Below are 15372 nucleotides of genomic sequence, written 5' to 3'. Positions count from 1 at the left end.
ACGTGCCGCAACTAAGTCCAGGCACCGCCAAATAAATAAAACAAAAACAAAACATGAAGCATAAATTGACCAGATTAAAGAGAGTGAAGTTGCTCAGTCGTGTCCGACTCTTTGGGACCCGGTGGACTGTAGCCTGCCAGGCTCCTTCGTCCATGGAATTTTCCAGGCAAGAATACTGGAGTGGGCTGCCATTTCCTTCTCCAGGGGATCTTCCCAACCCAGGGATCGAACTCGGGTCTTCTGCATTGCAGGCAGACTTTTTACCATATGAGCCACCAGGGAAGACAAACTGAAGGGAGAAATAGACAAATCCACAACCAGAGCTGGAGAGACAGAGAAAGAGAGAAACAGAGAGTCAGAGAGAAGGAGACACAAAGGGAAGACAGAGAAGGAAGTCCAGAGGCACAGAGCCAGAGCGAGGGAGATGGAGGTAGCCTGATCCTAAGGGGCTGATGGGACCCTGAGATGGGGGCAAGAATGGAGTGGAGCTCACCCTGGACCAGCCCAGGAGGGTCGGGGGCTCGGCCCCAGGGGATGGAGCCACGGCAGGGGTCTGGGCCTGTGGGCACCTGGAGGGGTGCTGCTGGGTGACCAGCGTCACTTACCCGCTGCCCCATGGAGCCTTGGGGGCCGGGCTCCCCTTGCAGTCCCTGCAGGAGGGAGGAGAGGAATGGAGTGAGCTGTCAGAGGGTCTGACCTGGGGCTCCCAGGACTCCCCAGAATCCTCCACCCAGGCTGCCTCAGTACTCACTCTCTCACCCTTCTCTCCAGGGTGGCCGGAGATTCCTTTGGGTCCAGTGGGGCCTGGGGGTCCCTGAGCAACAAGACAGGGCCTCAGCCTTATGCCAGAGCAGGGCAGAGTGGGCAGGAACTTGGGGTGCAGAGGGGCAGGGGAGGGTGCCCAGCTTGGCCTGGGCCTCTGGGCCCTTCACCACACAGCCAATGGTCTGCCCAGAGTGGGAAGTTGACACAGCTCAGTGTTCAGAGCTACGGTGGTGTCAGGCAGTCCCCACTTTGATCTGGAAGCTGCCACGTGCTGGCCACAGCCCTAGGGCAAGAATCTCCACCTCCTTTCTTGTCCCTGGGCGATAACAACACTTGTTCCTCGCCATGTGGACTAAATAAGATTCATGGGAAGTAGTTTGCACACTAAGTGCTCCATAGACGCTCAAATGAGTGAATGAAGGATGGAGGAATGGATGGCGGATGGAGGGATGGTTGAGTGGGTGGGTGGATAGGTGAGTGAATGCGTGGGTTGGGTCATGGGTCATGGGACAGACAGATGAGTGGAGAACTTGGAGGAATGCTCACCATATGTCCAGGACTCCCAGGAATCCCCATGGGACCAGGAAGTCCAGGAGGACCTGGAATCAGACAGCAAGTCCTCAGGTTCGAGACAGTACAGCGGCAGGAAGTTCCACCCTCAGCTCCCTCCGCATGGCCAGCCCTGCTGGCCCTCAACCCTGCCCCTAAACCCAGGCCTGGACTCAACTTACCCATGGGGCCTGGGGGGCCTGGGGGCCCAGCCGGTCCCTGGGGCCAGTGGCTGCTGGTCTCAGTGAAGGTGTTAGACAGAAACGGGTCCCCTGGGGGAGAAAGGATGATGAGAGAGCAGGGCGGAACTGCATGGGGCAGTATGAGGCAGACAGTTTCAACCTGTCTCTTCTGCCAAGCCAGCTTTGACTGCTGTGTCCCCTGTATGACAGCCCGTAGTTGTGGCTGGGGCCACTGGGCACCTGTGCCAAGGCGGGTTAGTGGGGAAGCGTGGGTTACACCAGACCAGGCTGCAGGGAGACCTGGGCTCTAACTCAGCCACAGTCTAGCTGGTGACATCCAGCAAGACTCTACCTCGCTGAACCTGGACTGTCACAGGTCTGATGGGAACAATGATGAAAGCTACCATTAAAAAAAAAGTTTATTTGGCTGCACTGGGTCTTTGTTGCCATGTGTGAACTCTTAGCTGTGGTGGGATCTAGTTCCCTGACCAAGGATTGAAGCTGGGCCTCTACACTCTGGGGGTGCAGAGTCTCAGCCACATGGACCTCCAGGAAAGTCGAGGAAGCTACCATCTTTGACGCTGGCCTTGTGCCCACCTTCTGTGCATGGGTGTCATAGAGCCCTGGGACACCAGCACCATCACTGTCCTCACGGTACAGATGAGGAAACCAAGGCTCAGAGGGGGAGAACGAATGAACGGCCTCGCAGCAAAGGTATGACGCAGATGGGGTTGAACCTGGCACTCTAAACGCTGACCCCAGAAGCAGGCATGCCTGTCAGGCTTTGAAGGAGAAGGAGGCACAGCAGGGCCCAGCTGGGCGGAGGGGGCCGGGCCTCTCTCAGCACTGGGGTAGGGCTGTGGCCTTGGGAGTTCAGGGCTCACATCCTGCTGCCAGGCCTTGAGCTTCCCGGAGCTCTGCGGGCTGGATCCTGGCCAGCTCCGAGGCTTGGTGGGAGGGCCTGACGCCAGTGGTTCCCAGCACAGGCTATGGAGGCTGCAAGGATCTGAAGCCAGCCTCTCGGGCTCTGGCTGTGTGATCTCCCCACTCTGGCCCTCGGTCTTCCTCCTCAGTGACAATGGTGCCCATTGGAGGAGTGGCCCAAGGGCAAGCCTGGCATATAGAAGGTGCCTAGCAGATGGTCATATCAGCCTCACCCCACCACCAGATGGACCTGCTATGACCCCGAGTGACTCACCATGCTGGGAGATCCGGGCGTAGGGTGGTCCAACAGGGGCTGGGGGCCCAGGAGGGCCAGGAGGGCCTGGGGGCCCTGGAGGTCCCCTCTCTCCGGGGATGCCCACAGCTCCAGCCTGGCCAGGGCTCCCTGGGGGGCCCTGCAGACCTGCAATGGAACCAGGGTTTGGTGGGTGTGCTGGAAGCAGGGAGGCTCGGGATGGCTGCAAGAGGGCAGGAGGGGGCCTCCTGGGGCAGTGGGTACAGAGGGTGCCAGGGGCCTCTGGAAGGTGTGCTGGAAGCAGGGAGGCTCCTGTCTCTGACTCCCTGGCTGCCATGAGAACAGTGGACACTTGGTTCACAGTAGGTGCTGAGCAGATGCTGATTTCCAGAATGTCCTCTCTCTTCCAGGCTTTTGCAGGAACTGCTCCCTCTCTCGGTCCTCCCTATGGGCTGCCTGGCGTGCATTTCAGGTCATCCTAGGCCTCACCTAAGGTGTCGCTCCCACTGGGAAGCCCTTCCCATCTCCCACCCCACCCATGAGGGTCTGGGCTTCCTTCCCTGGGGCTCCCCTACTAACCATGGCCCCCACAAGAACCCTGGTCACGTGGAGGGGGGCACTGCCGTTCCTCCTCTGCCCAGGCCCACCCTCCCTGGCCTCCCTTGCCTGGGAGCCCCAGGAGGGCAGGGTCTGGTCCAACCCACCCCCACGCGACCGACGGGCTTCAAGCTCAGAATAGGAGAGCAGGGAGATGGGCCGAGTGAATGCAAAAGTAGGTTGCAGGGGGCCCAGGCGTGAGGCGGGGGGCACCCCTGGAGCGGGTATAAGTCCCCTTACATACGGAGATGGGTGGGCAGAAGGGGCCCAGGCCACCTCTGCTACAGCAGGGTCGGGAAGCAGGCCCCAGTCCAGGCCCTCCTGCGAGGGGGCGCTGCTGGAAGGGGCAGCGCTGTGTGCACTCACCTGGTGGGCCTCTCATCCCCATCGGGCCGCGGCTGCCAGGGTCTCCCTTGGGGCCAGCAGGCCCAGGAAGCCCCCGGGCACCCGCTCGATCTGGGGGGAGAAAGCGCATCAGCGGGACAGCTCCGGCCTTGCTCAGCCCCGCCCCGGCCCCGCCCACACCAGCACCTACCGTCTCGAGGGAGCAGAGGGGGCCTCTGGTTTTCTCTGGTTCCCGGCAGCCCTGGTTGGGGGCGGTTAGGCGGGGGTCAGTGTTACCCAGAGATTCTGCCCCAGCTCCACCAGCTGCCGGGCCTCCCTGGACGCCAGTGCAGGGGCCCCTGGAGACCCACTGGCGAGCTGGGAAGACTGAGGCCCGCGTGGGGGTCAAGCTGGGAGCCAGCGGCAGCGTGGGCTGGAATCTCGCTCCCCCCAGCTCATTCCCACACGGGAGCGTGTTCCTCACTGACCCACTCACCTCGGAGGCCTCCATCCCCAGGGCTGCCCTGGACAGCTGGGGAACCCCAGAGCGGGGCGGGGTCCTCAGGGGCAGCTGGGGTCGGGGGCACTGCCCGCTCGGTGACAGTCAGCACCTCCACCTGTGGAGGAAGAGGACGGTGGGGTGGGTACCAGCATCTCACCGGGTGCAGGCCAGCTCGCCCCATGGAGGCGGGGCCAGGAGGCCAGGCGGCCAGCAGAACCCCGGCTGGAGTGGAGACCGGGCTCACAGGGGCCCAGAGCTTCGTCAGAAGTGCCTGTGGTTTTCCAGCTGCACAGCTCATCACATTCATTGCACGAGAGTCATCACACACTATCACAGCCACCCGCGTTGGATTCTGAGACTGTCCCTGGGTTTGCTAGGCCGTTGGGCTTTTCTTGTGCTTACCTGCCTGTGAGTATGTATATTTATATTCATTTACATGCAAATATAACATGACACCTCTCTTGGTCTCTTAAAACACCACAGGTTGGAAGGATTTTTACTAAATTTGAAGGGAAATTTGGGAGGGTCTGACATGAAACAGAAATGCCAAGGTGTGTACAAAACCACTTTGGGGGACGTCCCTGGGGGTCCAGTGGTTAAGACTCTGTGCTTCCCCTGCAGGGGGTGTGGGTTCCACCCCTGGCTGGGGAGCTAAGATCCTACATGCTTCTTGGTGTGACCAGAAAGTAAAAAACAGAAACAAACAAAAACCCACTTTTGGACTCAGTGCGGGGGGAGAGCCTGAAAGGTCAACAGTGTCCCCTGAGCCACTAACTCGGGGTTAAGAAAGGCCAGGATGCCCGCTGAGCAGGAGGTGCGGGGCCATGTGCGCCTACCCAGAGGGAGGCTAACCTGGAACCGAGCTGTGCTGCCCCTTAAGCCAGCTTTCCCTGGGAGGGAGCTTGGGGAGCAGGGTGAGGTTCCTAGGGTGCTCATGCCTCGTAACAGGGGTTCCAACCCATGTTTAGAAACGCAGGCTTTCCACTTGGTATTAATGCATCAAGGGCACCTCTCCACGTGAGAAAGTGTAGGCACTGTTAGCAGCTGCCTAACGTTCCACTGAGCCATGTCTGCTCAAGCTGCAGCCACCCCTTCTGTCGTTTGGTTTGCAAATCTCCCTCTGAATAGTTAACACTTGGGTGAACATCTCCAAACCTAATCTCAAGATAAATTCCAGGAGGAGGCGATGGATACACAGACGAAGTTTAAAAGTCTCTACGTGTCTTTAGAAAATCTGGAAGAAAAGATGCTTCGATGTTGGCAGTCGCTCTCTTTGAGGGGCACAGGCGACCGAGGCCGATGATTTTCTGGTGGGTTTATCGTGGTTCTGAGTTTTTCGTGTTTCTAAATTTAGGATGTCTTACTTTTTAATTGTTAAAACCTTTCTATCTTGAGATAATTTGAGACATGCAGTACATGTTTTTACTTTTCCGGAACTGGGAAGATAGCACTGTGGTGAGGGTGGGAGGTAAAGGAGGAAGGTGTTGGGGCAATTGCCCCAACAATGTAATTGCCATTACGTTGGCAAAAAAGAGAGAGGGACATTTACAAGCTCTGGGGGCCGTCTAGGAGTCTCTGGGAGGGCCTGGGGCTGGGAGAGCTTCACGGGCCTCCCGGAGGGAGAGCAGCCAGGCTGTCTGAGCAGGCTTCCCAGGGCAGGCACTGGGGGGAGGGTGGTGCCTGCCTGGCAGGCAAGGTGCTTACCCACCTTGGCCTCCAGCACCTTCAGCCGCTCCGTCAGCTCCAACACTTTGCTGCAGTTGAGACAACCTGTGGAGAGGAAGCAGGCTGGGTTGGGGCTCCCAGGTTCCTGGGGACAGGATGGAGGGAGGAGACAGATACCTGATGACCCCAATCCATAAGACAGCTCAGAGCAGGGGCGGGGCTCCGGGGTCACAGCCTGTCCAGGGTGGACCATGCCCTGTGGGTGTCCTTTGGCTCCCGAGCCTCCAAGAGGACTGTTTCTACCAGGGCAGGACCAGGGACCCAACTCCTCATCCAAAACGGGGTGGGGCGGGGAGGGAAATGCCTGCTGCTCCCCATCTGGGCGGGGCTGGTTTTGGTGTGCTGGCTTTGGGGACCCCACATAGTCCAGACGGGGCTGGACTCCCATGCCACCCTCTGAGCCTTCCCCCAGAACCACCATCCAGCTCCCCGGCCTCCTCAGTGATACCCCGACGTTATTCACAGCAGTGTCGGCAGCAGCCGAGCACACTACACGTGCGTCTCTCGTCTTCACCACGATCCCGTGTGCGAGGACAGGTGTCACCCTGTGCACAGCTGGGGACACTGAGTTCAGAGCAAAGGGACCTGGGGTCTCCCCAAGCACAAAGCCTGGGGTCGAAGCCCAGAACTGCCCCGCCCTGGCCGTGGGGTCCTGGGCAGGGCACATCCCCTCTCTGACCCCTCAGTGATGGTGATGCCGTCCTCGGGGAAGTGTATACAAGGCGACCATGGAAAGCTCCTGGCATGATGCCTTGCACCCTGCAGTCGCTCAGACAAATGTTCTTTCAATGAAAAAAAGGAAACTGGGAGCTTGGACCCCTGTCTGCAAGACACTGGGGGTCCTGGGTCTCAGGTGCCTGGGCCCAGGGCAGACGCCCCTTGGGGAGCCACTCCTCACCCAGCCCCAGTTTTCTCTCCAGCCTGCAGTGCACGGGAGCAGGGTGCTGTCCTGACCCTCCACTGCCAGGCCCAGCTGGCTTGTAGGACAGTCACCACCAGCCCCTCCAGCCTCCCCTGGCCCAGGGGGACCCCAAGCAGCTGCCCCGGGACCCACCTGAGAAGCCTGTGGGCCGAAGTGCCATCCGCCGCGGGGCACTGCTGGACCACCCGGACTCCACGAAGCCAGGGGAGCCTGCAACTGAAGACAGCGAGGCTGAGGGCCTGCTGGCCGTGACGTTCTGTTCTGTTCCCCCCCCCGCCCCCTCCCGCCGCAACCACTGTTGCCACAGCGGGGATCCCTATTCCCCTTGGTGCAGAGCAAGATAGAGGCCCAGAGAGGTGGGACCAGAGTCACACAGGGTGAAGTGGGCAGATCTGGGACAAGGCTGTCAACCTGATGGGGCTGGGGAGGGGCTGGTGATGGGTGAGGGGAAGGCCCGGCACATCTCCAACAAGCCGAGCAAGCTGCCTGGCTTGAGCTTGAGCCAAGAGACTCGAGGTCGGCTCCCAGCCCTGCCGCTCTCGGGCCTGTGTGGCTGGTCCTCCCTGGATCTGTCGATGTTCCCATCTGTAAAATGGGGTCATGAGGCCCTCTGTACACCTCCCGGACTGGCACAAGGCCTGAGGCCGGCCATGCACGCAAAGGGCCCACTGAGCACACACAGGGGCCTGGCGTGCAGTAGGCAGTAAATAAACACAGCAACGTCACCATCCACCCTCTCCCTGCCCCATTGGTAAGAAGACACCAAAGTGGATCCAGCTCCGGTTTTAAATGAAAACCAGAGGGCAGCTGGCTGCCTGGGAGGGTACGGGGGGGCCCATTCCAGGAGCCCACCCCTGTGAGGAACAGCCCATTCGGGCTGATCTGGCTTTGGGGGCCTGGTTTTCTCCACAGCTGGAAGGTTGGGCAGGCCAAGCCAGGGGAGCAGGGCACAGCTGGAGGGGCTTTGGAGCCAGCAGTGGCAACTGCCCCCTCTCCCCACTACCCCCAGGCCTGCCTTTTAAGGCCACGCAGTGTCGTCTGGGGGGAGCCGAGACCCAAATAAGGCACGGGCCTGGCAGCTCAGAGCCAGGCTGCGGGTTGGTGCAGTGAGCGAGAGGCGCCGGGAATTCAAACCAGACGGGTCCCCCTGGCCACCCCCCAGCGGGGAGGCTGCCAGGCCCTCTCTGGGTCCCACCACGGGGCCCTCGTTCAGGCTGGGCCCGAATCCTGCACGTACCCTCCCCGGGGCCTGCGATGTGCCCCCTCACAGGGGGTAAATCTCACATGAGATGGAAGGCAGTGGGTTGGCAGCCCACACCTGGGCAGCGCTTGGGGTCTTGTGGGGAATTAAGGGGGGTATGCCACTGTGAGCCCCGCCCAGGGCTAAGAGCTTCACCTAGCCCAGCTGGATCCTACAAGGTAGGGAATAATAGCAGCTAATGCTTGTTTAGCACTTAAGCTGGGCCCGGCACATCCTGAGTGCCTCTCATAGACAGTCTTAACTCGCTGTCCTCATGAAGCCCTGTGAGTGGACGCCACTATCCTCTCCGCTTTACACATGGGGAAACTGAGGCACAGGACAGCTTGGTGTTACCTCTCCCCTGTCCCCCAGGCTCCGATAAATGGATGAGCGAAAATGAATCTCTCCCTTTGCGGGGCCAAAAGCCAGAGGCGGAGGTGACTGATCACCTGGCTGAGGGCTGAAGCCTGGACTGGAACCTGGGTTCGTGTGACTCCGGGACCCAGCCTCCTTTCTCCTGGGCCACCTGGCACCATGAGTCTAGCTGGGGAGAGGCGAGAGGCCCAGTGCTCATCAACGAGGCTGGCTTCTGAGAAGAACGGCCTTGATTAAGCCCTCGTCATCCTCTTTGCTCCCAGGTGAAGCTGCAAAAGGCCACTGGCTGACTCTTCGCAGGATGTCAACCAAAAGAATCGGCCGTCCCCCCGACCCCAAGGAAGTGTGGGTTTTCTCTGGGATGAAGTTTGGCAGAGCATCTGCCCTGCCGGCCCTCCCCACCACCCTGCTATCGTCTTCCCTTTTTTCCACGGCACTTTCCACCTCAAAAATGTCATCTGCTTGCCAGCTCCCAGTCTGATCTCCTGCTGCCCCCCCACCCCCCGGCCAGAATGTGCGCCCCACCAGGCAAGGACCTCATCCGTCTTGCGTGTGGCCGGGGAAAGTACCCAGCACGCAGTAGGGCCTCAGAAGCTTCACCAAACCTCTTATGGAGGAATGCATGAGTCACTGGCTGAAAATGAATGTAAAACAAGCAAACAAAAGGCAAAATAATGTGGACGGCAGACACAACTGTCTTGAAAATGAACGTAAGTGTTCTAACATCATGCTAGGGTGTCCCTGAGTTATTAATCTATAAACGTGTGGTTGGAAATTCTTCTTCAATCTACTTGCTTTGGGCCATTTCACCAGGAGTCAGAGAGAACTAGAAAACCTAATGAAAACGTGGCCTGAGCAGCAGTGGAGACGCAATTGGCTCAAAGAAACTGTGAGCTAAAATTTTAAAACAAGAAAGAAAGTTTAAATAAACAACAAGAGCTGTGAAAAACACCAGAAGATACTGGCTCTGGTTTCAAGATTCACAAAAGATGATCCCCTAAACTCCCCCAAATTCTAATAAATGGACAGAAATACTTTAAGAGTTGAGCCAGGTTGTAAATGGTGCTATTCTTTAGCTGCTACGTTGCGTCCGACTCTTTGCGACCCCATGGACTGTAGCCCGCCAGGCTCCTCTGTCTGTGGGATTCTCCAGGGAAAAATACTGGAGAAGGAATACATTTCTTTCTCCACGGGATCTTCCTGACCCAGGGATTGAACCCAAGTCTCCTGCATCGGCAGGCAAGTTCTTTACCACGGAGCCACCAGGGAAGCCCACCCTATGGCACACAAAATTCCAGCAGGGAGGAATCCTCGGGCTGGAAAGGTCTCCTGTAGGACAGAAATGTCACATCCCTCCCACTGGTGTTGAGCCAGGACCCCTGGAGCGGGCCCCAGTGGGTTGAGAACCCCCTCACCCCAGCCTGGTGGTCCATCCTGAAGGGCCCCTCCCCAGCCCCAACCTTGCCCTCCAAAGAGCTCCAGGCTAGTTTCAGGACCACATGCTCTGGCTCCACTCTGGGATCCTGACTGGACCACTTCCCTGGGACCACATCCGCCACCTGGGAGATGCTGGCCAGCCCTACGCGCGTGTGCACGCGCACGCACACACACACACGCACACGCACACACGCGCGCGTGTGCACACACGCACGTGTGCACACACGCGCGTGTGCACACACACGCACATGCACGCACACGTGCACACGCGCACACACACAGGCACACACACGCACACGCCCACACGCACACACATGAACACACGCACACACACGCCCACACGCACACACGCACACACACGCACACACACATGCACACACATGCACACACATGCACACACACGCACGCGCACGCACACGCACACACACACACATGCTGCCTCCGCATTCCCCCAGCCCGTGCTCCCACGTCTCCTCCTCCAGAAAGTCCTCCTGGACACACCAGGGAACCCACTAAAGCCCACCACACCAAAGCTCTCATCACTCCACGGGCGCCTCCACAGGGCCCGTGCCATCTGCAGGCTCTAGCCTTGTGGCCCCCAGCAGCCGCCCCTCCACTGCCCAGTGTCTGTGCTTGGTCTCAACGGCTCCTCGTGAGAACACTGCAGCCCAGGGAGCAGAGGCTGCCCGTCCACACAGCAGGAGGGAGAAGGGGCCAGGGCACCGGGTTTAAATCCCCGCCTCAGCGGGGATGGTGTGCCTGACCTCCGCCTCTGACTTTCCATCCGAGGGGCTTCTTCCTCCAGAACCCTCCCCCCGGGTCTGCTGGGTCCAGTGACCACAGACCTCCCCTGCCCAGCCCAGCTCCCCTCCTGGGAGTTTACTCTGCAAATGTAAATATTTGCTACTATTGGCCTGAGCCAGGGTCCAGGGTCAGGGCTGGGGCTGGGAGCTCCAAGAACCCTCTGGGAGGCCCTGGTCTGTGTCAGTCCTGGGCCCCCCTGGGGGAACACGAGGTCCCCACTCACTTCCCGTGCACCCACTTAACGCCAGACTTATGCTGGGAACCGGAGAGACAGGATTAGTGATGGAAGGGTGGGGACTAACGGAGTCAGGCGGGAGCACCAAGGAGGTCGCAGGCAGAGAGGAGAGCCACTGCCCAGGCTCTGGGGTGGGAGGAAGGCCGCAGTGGGCCCCGGGGTGAAAAGGAGGGAGGGCGAGGCTGGGGCGCCTGGCTGAGGCAGCTGGGAAGGCAGAGGGGGAGCCTCCCGACAGGGGGTGGAGGATGTGTCCGCGGGAGTTGGAGGTGGGGGCCTTCGAGCCCCCCAGATGGGAGTGGAATGGACGGGCGGGAGTGGAGTGGACGGCAGATCCGGGAAAATTCCAACAGCGTTTAACACGCGGGATTCCGAATCTGCGGAGTAAGACACAGGCTCCGCTCTGCACCCTGCATCTGGTCAGAGCGTGAAAGCTGTGCTGTGCAAGGGCCCAGCCCTGGGCAGGCAAAGGCCAAGTGGCCCAGAAGGTGCTTTCCTACCACGTGACCTTGAGCAAACTTCCTCCCTTGCTGTTCCCCCACCACGGAAGACAAGGGCTGCGGGGGTCCACAGACAGGGAAGGGGCAGGTGTAGGGGACAGGTGCAGACAGCGAGGGGGCCAGTGGAGGCTCTGGGGGAGTCCACAGGAAGGGGCAGCTGAGAAGCCTGGATCTTCTGTCTTTCCGTCTGTGAGGGGCTGAGGCTGGCTGCTTCACTCCAGGTGTCTGAACGTGCCGAGTGAAGTCCCCAGCCAGCATCCCTGCAGAGGGAAGACCCAGCTCCGGTGGGACTGAAGGGCTTTGAATCCTGCTCTGACCACTCTCTCAGCCTCAGTTTTCACATCTGGACCTCCAGTGCCCTGACAAGAGGGCACGATGCAGGTGAGGACCAGCCCTGGTGCCCGGCACAGGGGACAGTGGCAGCTCTCCTCCCATTGTCACGGTGACTGCAGGAGGGTCTGAAGCAGGGGCATGCACAGACCTCAGGTCTGAGCCCTTGGGAGAATCCCGGCCACGAAGCTTACTTGCTGTGTAATGCCCACAAGTGATACCCACACCATCTCTGAGCCTCAGTTTCTCCGTCTGTAAAAAGAGGCCTGTCCTAGCCCCTTCCTCCTCATTGTCAAGAACATCAAAGAGACCATCCTCAATGAAGATGGGAAACCCAGCTAAAAGCCAGGAAGTCTGCTGGCCTCACGAATATCAGAGACTAGAGGCCTGTTTGCCGAGCAGCTGACTGAGAAGGGGGTGTGTCTCAGAGCCAGGAGGCAGTGCGGACGCCCCAGCACAGGGGCCAACGGGGAAAAGAAGACACGTATTAAGTAGCCAAGTTGGAGATGCGAGTCTCTGGCCCTCTCAATAAGGCACGAGACCGGCACCTCTCAATCCCGAGTGACTTCCAAATAGAGATGGGGCTCAGAGGGGTGAAGTGACTTGCCCAAGGTCACACAGCAGAGCACAGCCAATCTAAGGCTGGATTCTGGAGTGATAGGTGTTTCCGTTCCCACTGTGATGCACTCTGGGCCCCGCCGCCCCTGGGGACGCAGCTCTTTGGCCTCAGGTCACGTCACAGCACTGGACAGACCACAGGGACAGTTGTCAGCAGGGGAAACAGCTGGGGGCCCAGCCTGAAGCTGGCTGTCACAGGAAGGTCAGGGCCCGCTGTGGTCAGCAATGTCCTCATGCTTCCCCAACCCCCCCATCCCCAGAGCAGTTTTCCAGAACATGCAGGCCTGGGCCTCCCTTTACTCGGGCTGGTCTTGTGGGTGGGGAGAGGCCCTTCCCGTCCCATTGGGTATTCCATGCTGCCCCCTCCATGGGCTGCCGCACCACCTTCACGTCCTTCCAACATCCCCGAGAGGCAGACTGCATGATTTTGTCCATTTCACAGGTGAGGACACTGAGGCCCAGTGTAGGAGAGTGCCAGGTAAGAGCACAAGGCGGCCGATGCCCTTCAGAGAAGGCGCGCCACCCTCACCCCCCGCCCCCGAGTGGGCACAAGTGCCGCCTCCCCCTCCCCTAGCTAGCCTGATGCCCTTGCAAAACCACTTGCACAACGCAAGGGAGTCCCCAGCCCAAGGACACACAGCTGGAGTGTGGCTGAGCGGGCCTGGCCCAGGAGGCCCTCTTCCCCAGGCTGGAACTCCAAGGTCCCGCAGAGGGAAGTGTCAGGGCCGACCCCGCCCCAGGCCTCGTCTCCTCCCCGCTCACCCTCCACAGAGCCCCAGCCCTCAGCCAGGTCCTGGACTCACGGCCTCCGGCAGCTGGACTCGAGGACATGGGCGCTGAGCCATGGGCGCTCCACACCTGCCCTTCAGCCCCACCTGCTCCGCGATGGCCAGACAGACCTGGGAGGGTCCACCCTTGGCAGGGGAGCCGAGGACAGGGTAACCTGTGTCTGGGCAGGCCCTGCCTGGGCACAGGCACTCTGCACCCAGGGCCCCCCCACTCCCTGGGGGTTCGCGCTCTCCTCACCACCAGCGTCTCTGCAGCCTCCTTGGCAGCAGCCCCTCCTGGCTGGATGCCCTCTCGGCCCTGGGCCTTTCTGCCTTCTCCCCTCACCCCCAGCAGGTGGGGGAGGGCTCAGTTCCTGACTCCCCTCCCTCTGCTCCCCTCCCACACCTGCCTGGGTGACCACCTCTCCATACCAGTCCTGGGTTGCCCCCACCCTCTGGCTGCCTGACTCCCCATCACTGTGTTGGGGGCTCTTCCACCCCACATGGAAACTGCCAGGCCCCTCCTGCCCTGCTCTGTGGGGAGTCTGCCCCCCACCCATGTGGCTTCACCCTTCTGGGTCTCCATCGCCCGGTCTGTGAGCTGGGGCTGCCCTGGATCCCCGGGAGGTAAAGGGGGTAAGTCTCTGAAAAGCACCTATGAACGTAGCATCATGATCCCCTGATTCTGGAACCAGGATGTGTCTTTTGACTGATACGCAAGTGAATGTGCTCCTGGGGGTCCCAGCGCCCCCTTCCTTGAAGGGGCCTTCAGGCCTGGTTCTCAGGCTGGCTCTGGGCCCATCCATCCTCCTTATGGCCATTCTTGGGAGCATAACTCTGGAGGCCCCCAAACCTTCCACTCCCTGGGTTCAGCCAGACCATGAGGGTGGATGCAGTCTGGACCACTCAGCATACGCAGGCCACCTGGAGGAGACGGCGCTCCCCAGTTCCCAGCTCTGGGGAGGTGCAGGCTGCCTCCTCTGCACCCCTGCTGGGTGTTCCACCCAGCCCCATGAGCTGCATGCAGGGAAGGGAGTGTGGTAAGGAAGTGCCTCTGCCTGGGGCATGTTCCTCCCCAGGCTGTCCCGCTGGGTCCTCCCATCACTGAGGGCCTGGGGGAAGCCAGGGAGAATCCCACCACGGAGGACCTGCATGCCCGTCACATTTCCCGAGCCTTGGTCTCTGAACCTGCAGGATGGGGTGTAGCCATCCCCGTCTTGCTGACCCTCCCCTGCTTTGTCACCACCTCCCCTGGAAATGTCCCCAAGTTTGGAGGAAAGGCTTGGGATGTACGACTTTAGATTAGGAGCCACACATCACGCAGGAAACTCCTCCAGGGGGTCCTGACAGGGTCCTGTGGGACAGCAGATGCCCACGTGGCTGAGCGACTGGCCGGCAGCTCTGTGCAGCAGCCCCCGGTACACGCGGTGCTCCAACCCTCAGCGCCTACCGTCTGAAGGACGGCTTACGGCTCCTCCCTCACACCTGAGGGGAGGCACCTGGGCTGGCCCCGGGCAGTCTTACCTTCCTCGCAGCTCGGCCCCGAGTGCCCGGGGCAGCACCTCCACTCGCGGGCCGTCACCATCTTGTACATCACCTTGTACGTGGGTCTCACCACTGTCCTGTAGCTGGAAGAGCGCCCGGGTGGCCCGGCTCAGACAGGGCCTCCCGCTCCCTCTCCCGCCCTCCGTGAGGACAACCCCAGGGTCCTGGGATCCTCTGCCACTTCCAGGCCTCTCTGGAGCGTCCCTCCTCTTGAATTCTGGGCCTCAGACCTTCCAGTCCCTCCCGGCCCCTGGCCAGGGGTGGGAGATCAAGAAACTAACTAGACAGGAAGCCGTTGTGAGCTGGGCTGGCCTGTCCTCCAGCTGTGAAAGCTCACTGAGTGAAGGTGTGTGGGTGAATGGGGGAACCCTCCCCCTGGAAGCTCTCCAGGGTGGCGCAAGAGCCAAAGGGGGGTGCCAGGAAATGGGCAGCAGGCCCTCTGTCCACCCACCCTTGGGGTCCCGGGCATCCCCCCCAGCCCCAGCCCTTTGACCACAGCAGGAACGCCAGCAACTCCTGCTCCACACGGTCTCGCTCACCTGTTCCCAGGGCAGCTCATCGGCCAGGGGCAATTCTGCAGCACCCTCTGCAGGTAGGTGCCATTCTGCACGTGGCACGAGACCGTGCGGGTCACCACGTAGGAGCACCAGTTCCTGAAACAGACCGGCAGACAGGGAGCTCAGGGCTCGCCTGCAGCGTGCGCTCTGTCTCTCGCTTGCGCTCGCTCGCTGCCCCTCTCTCTCTCTCTCTCTCTCTCTCTCTCTCTCTCTCTCTCTCTCTC

General features: G+C 60.5%; 1 protein-coding gene across 9 annotated transcripts in view; it reads right to left on the bottom strand.

The window, feature by feature from the left end:
- The window catches only part of EMID1 (EMI domain containing 1), a 40946-nt gene that overhangs the window by 19444 nt on the left and 6130 nt on the right, over positions 1 to 15372 (bottom strand). For all 9 annotated transcript variants that reach the window (XR_005723026.1, XR_005723027.1, XM_040251376.1 and 6 more), the window contains exons 2-13: positions 15131 to 15244; positions 14571 to 14674; positions 6876 to 6959; positions 5805 to 5866; positions 4091 to 4211; positions 3806 to 3856; positions 3637 to 3726; positions 2695 to 2841; positions 1497 to 1586; positions 1312 to 1364; positions 752 to 814; positions 606 to 650 (exon numbers count right to left, since the gene is read on the bottom strand). Coding sequence is in view for 7 of the 9 variants with exons in the window: in XM_040251376.1 (XP_040107310.1) it covers positions 606 to 650; positions 752 to 814; positions 1312 to 1364; positions 1497 to 1586; positions 2695 to 2841; positions 3637 to 3726; positions 3806 to 3856; positions 4091 to 4211; positions 5805 to 5866; positions 6876 to 6959; positions 14571 to 14674; positions 15131 to 15244 (1024 nt within the window). In the remaining 2 variants the exon portion in view is untranslated. The remainder of the gene's footprint in view (positions 1 to 605; positions 651 to 751; positions 815 to 1311; positions 1365 to 1496; positions 1587 to 2694; positions 2842 to 3636; positions 3727 to 3805; positions 3857 to 4090; positions 4212 to 5804; positions 5867 to 6875; positions 6960 to 14570; positions 14675 to 15130; positions 15245 to 15372) is intronic.

The sequence above is a fragment of the Oryx dammah genome, unplaced genomic scaffold (genome assembly GCF_014754425.2).
Source record: "Oryx dammah isolate SB20612 unplaced genomic scaffold, SCBI_Odam_1.1 HiC_scaffold_12, whole genome shotgun sequence".
Classification (NCBI taxonomy): Eukaryota; Metazoa; Chordata; class Mammalia; order Artiodactyla; family Bovidae; genus Oryx; species Oryx dammah.
The sequence above is the reverse complement of the archived record's forward strand: the minus strand, read 5'-3'. Positions and strand labels throughout refer to the sequence as shown.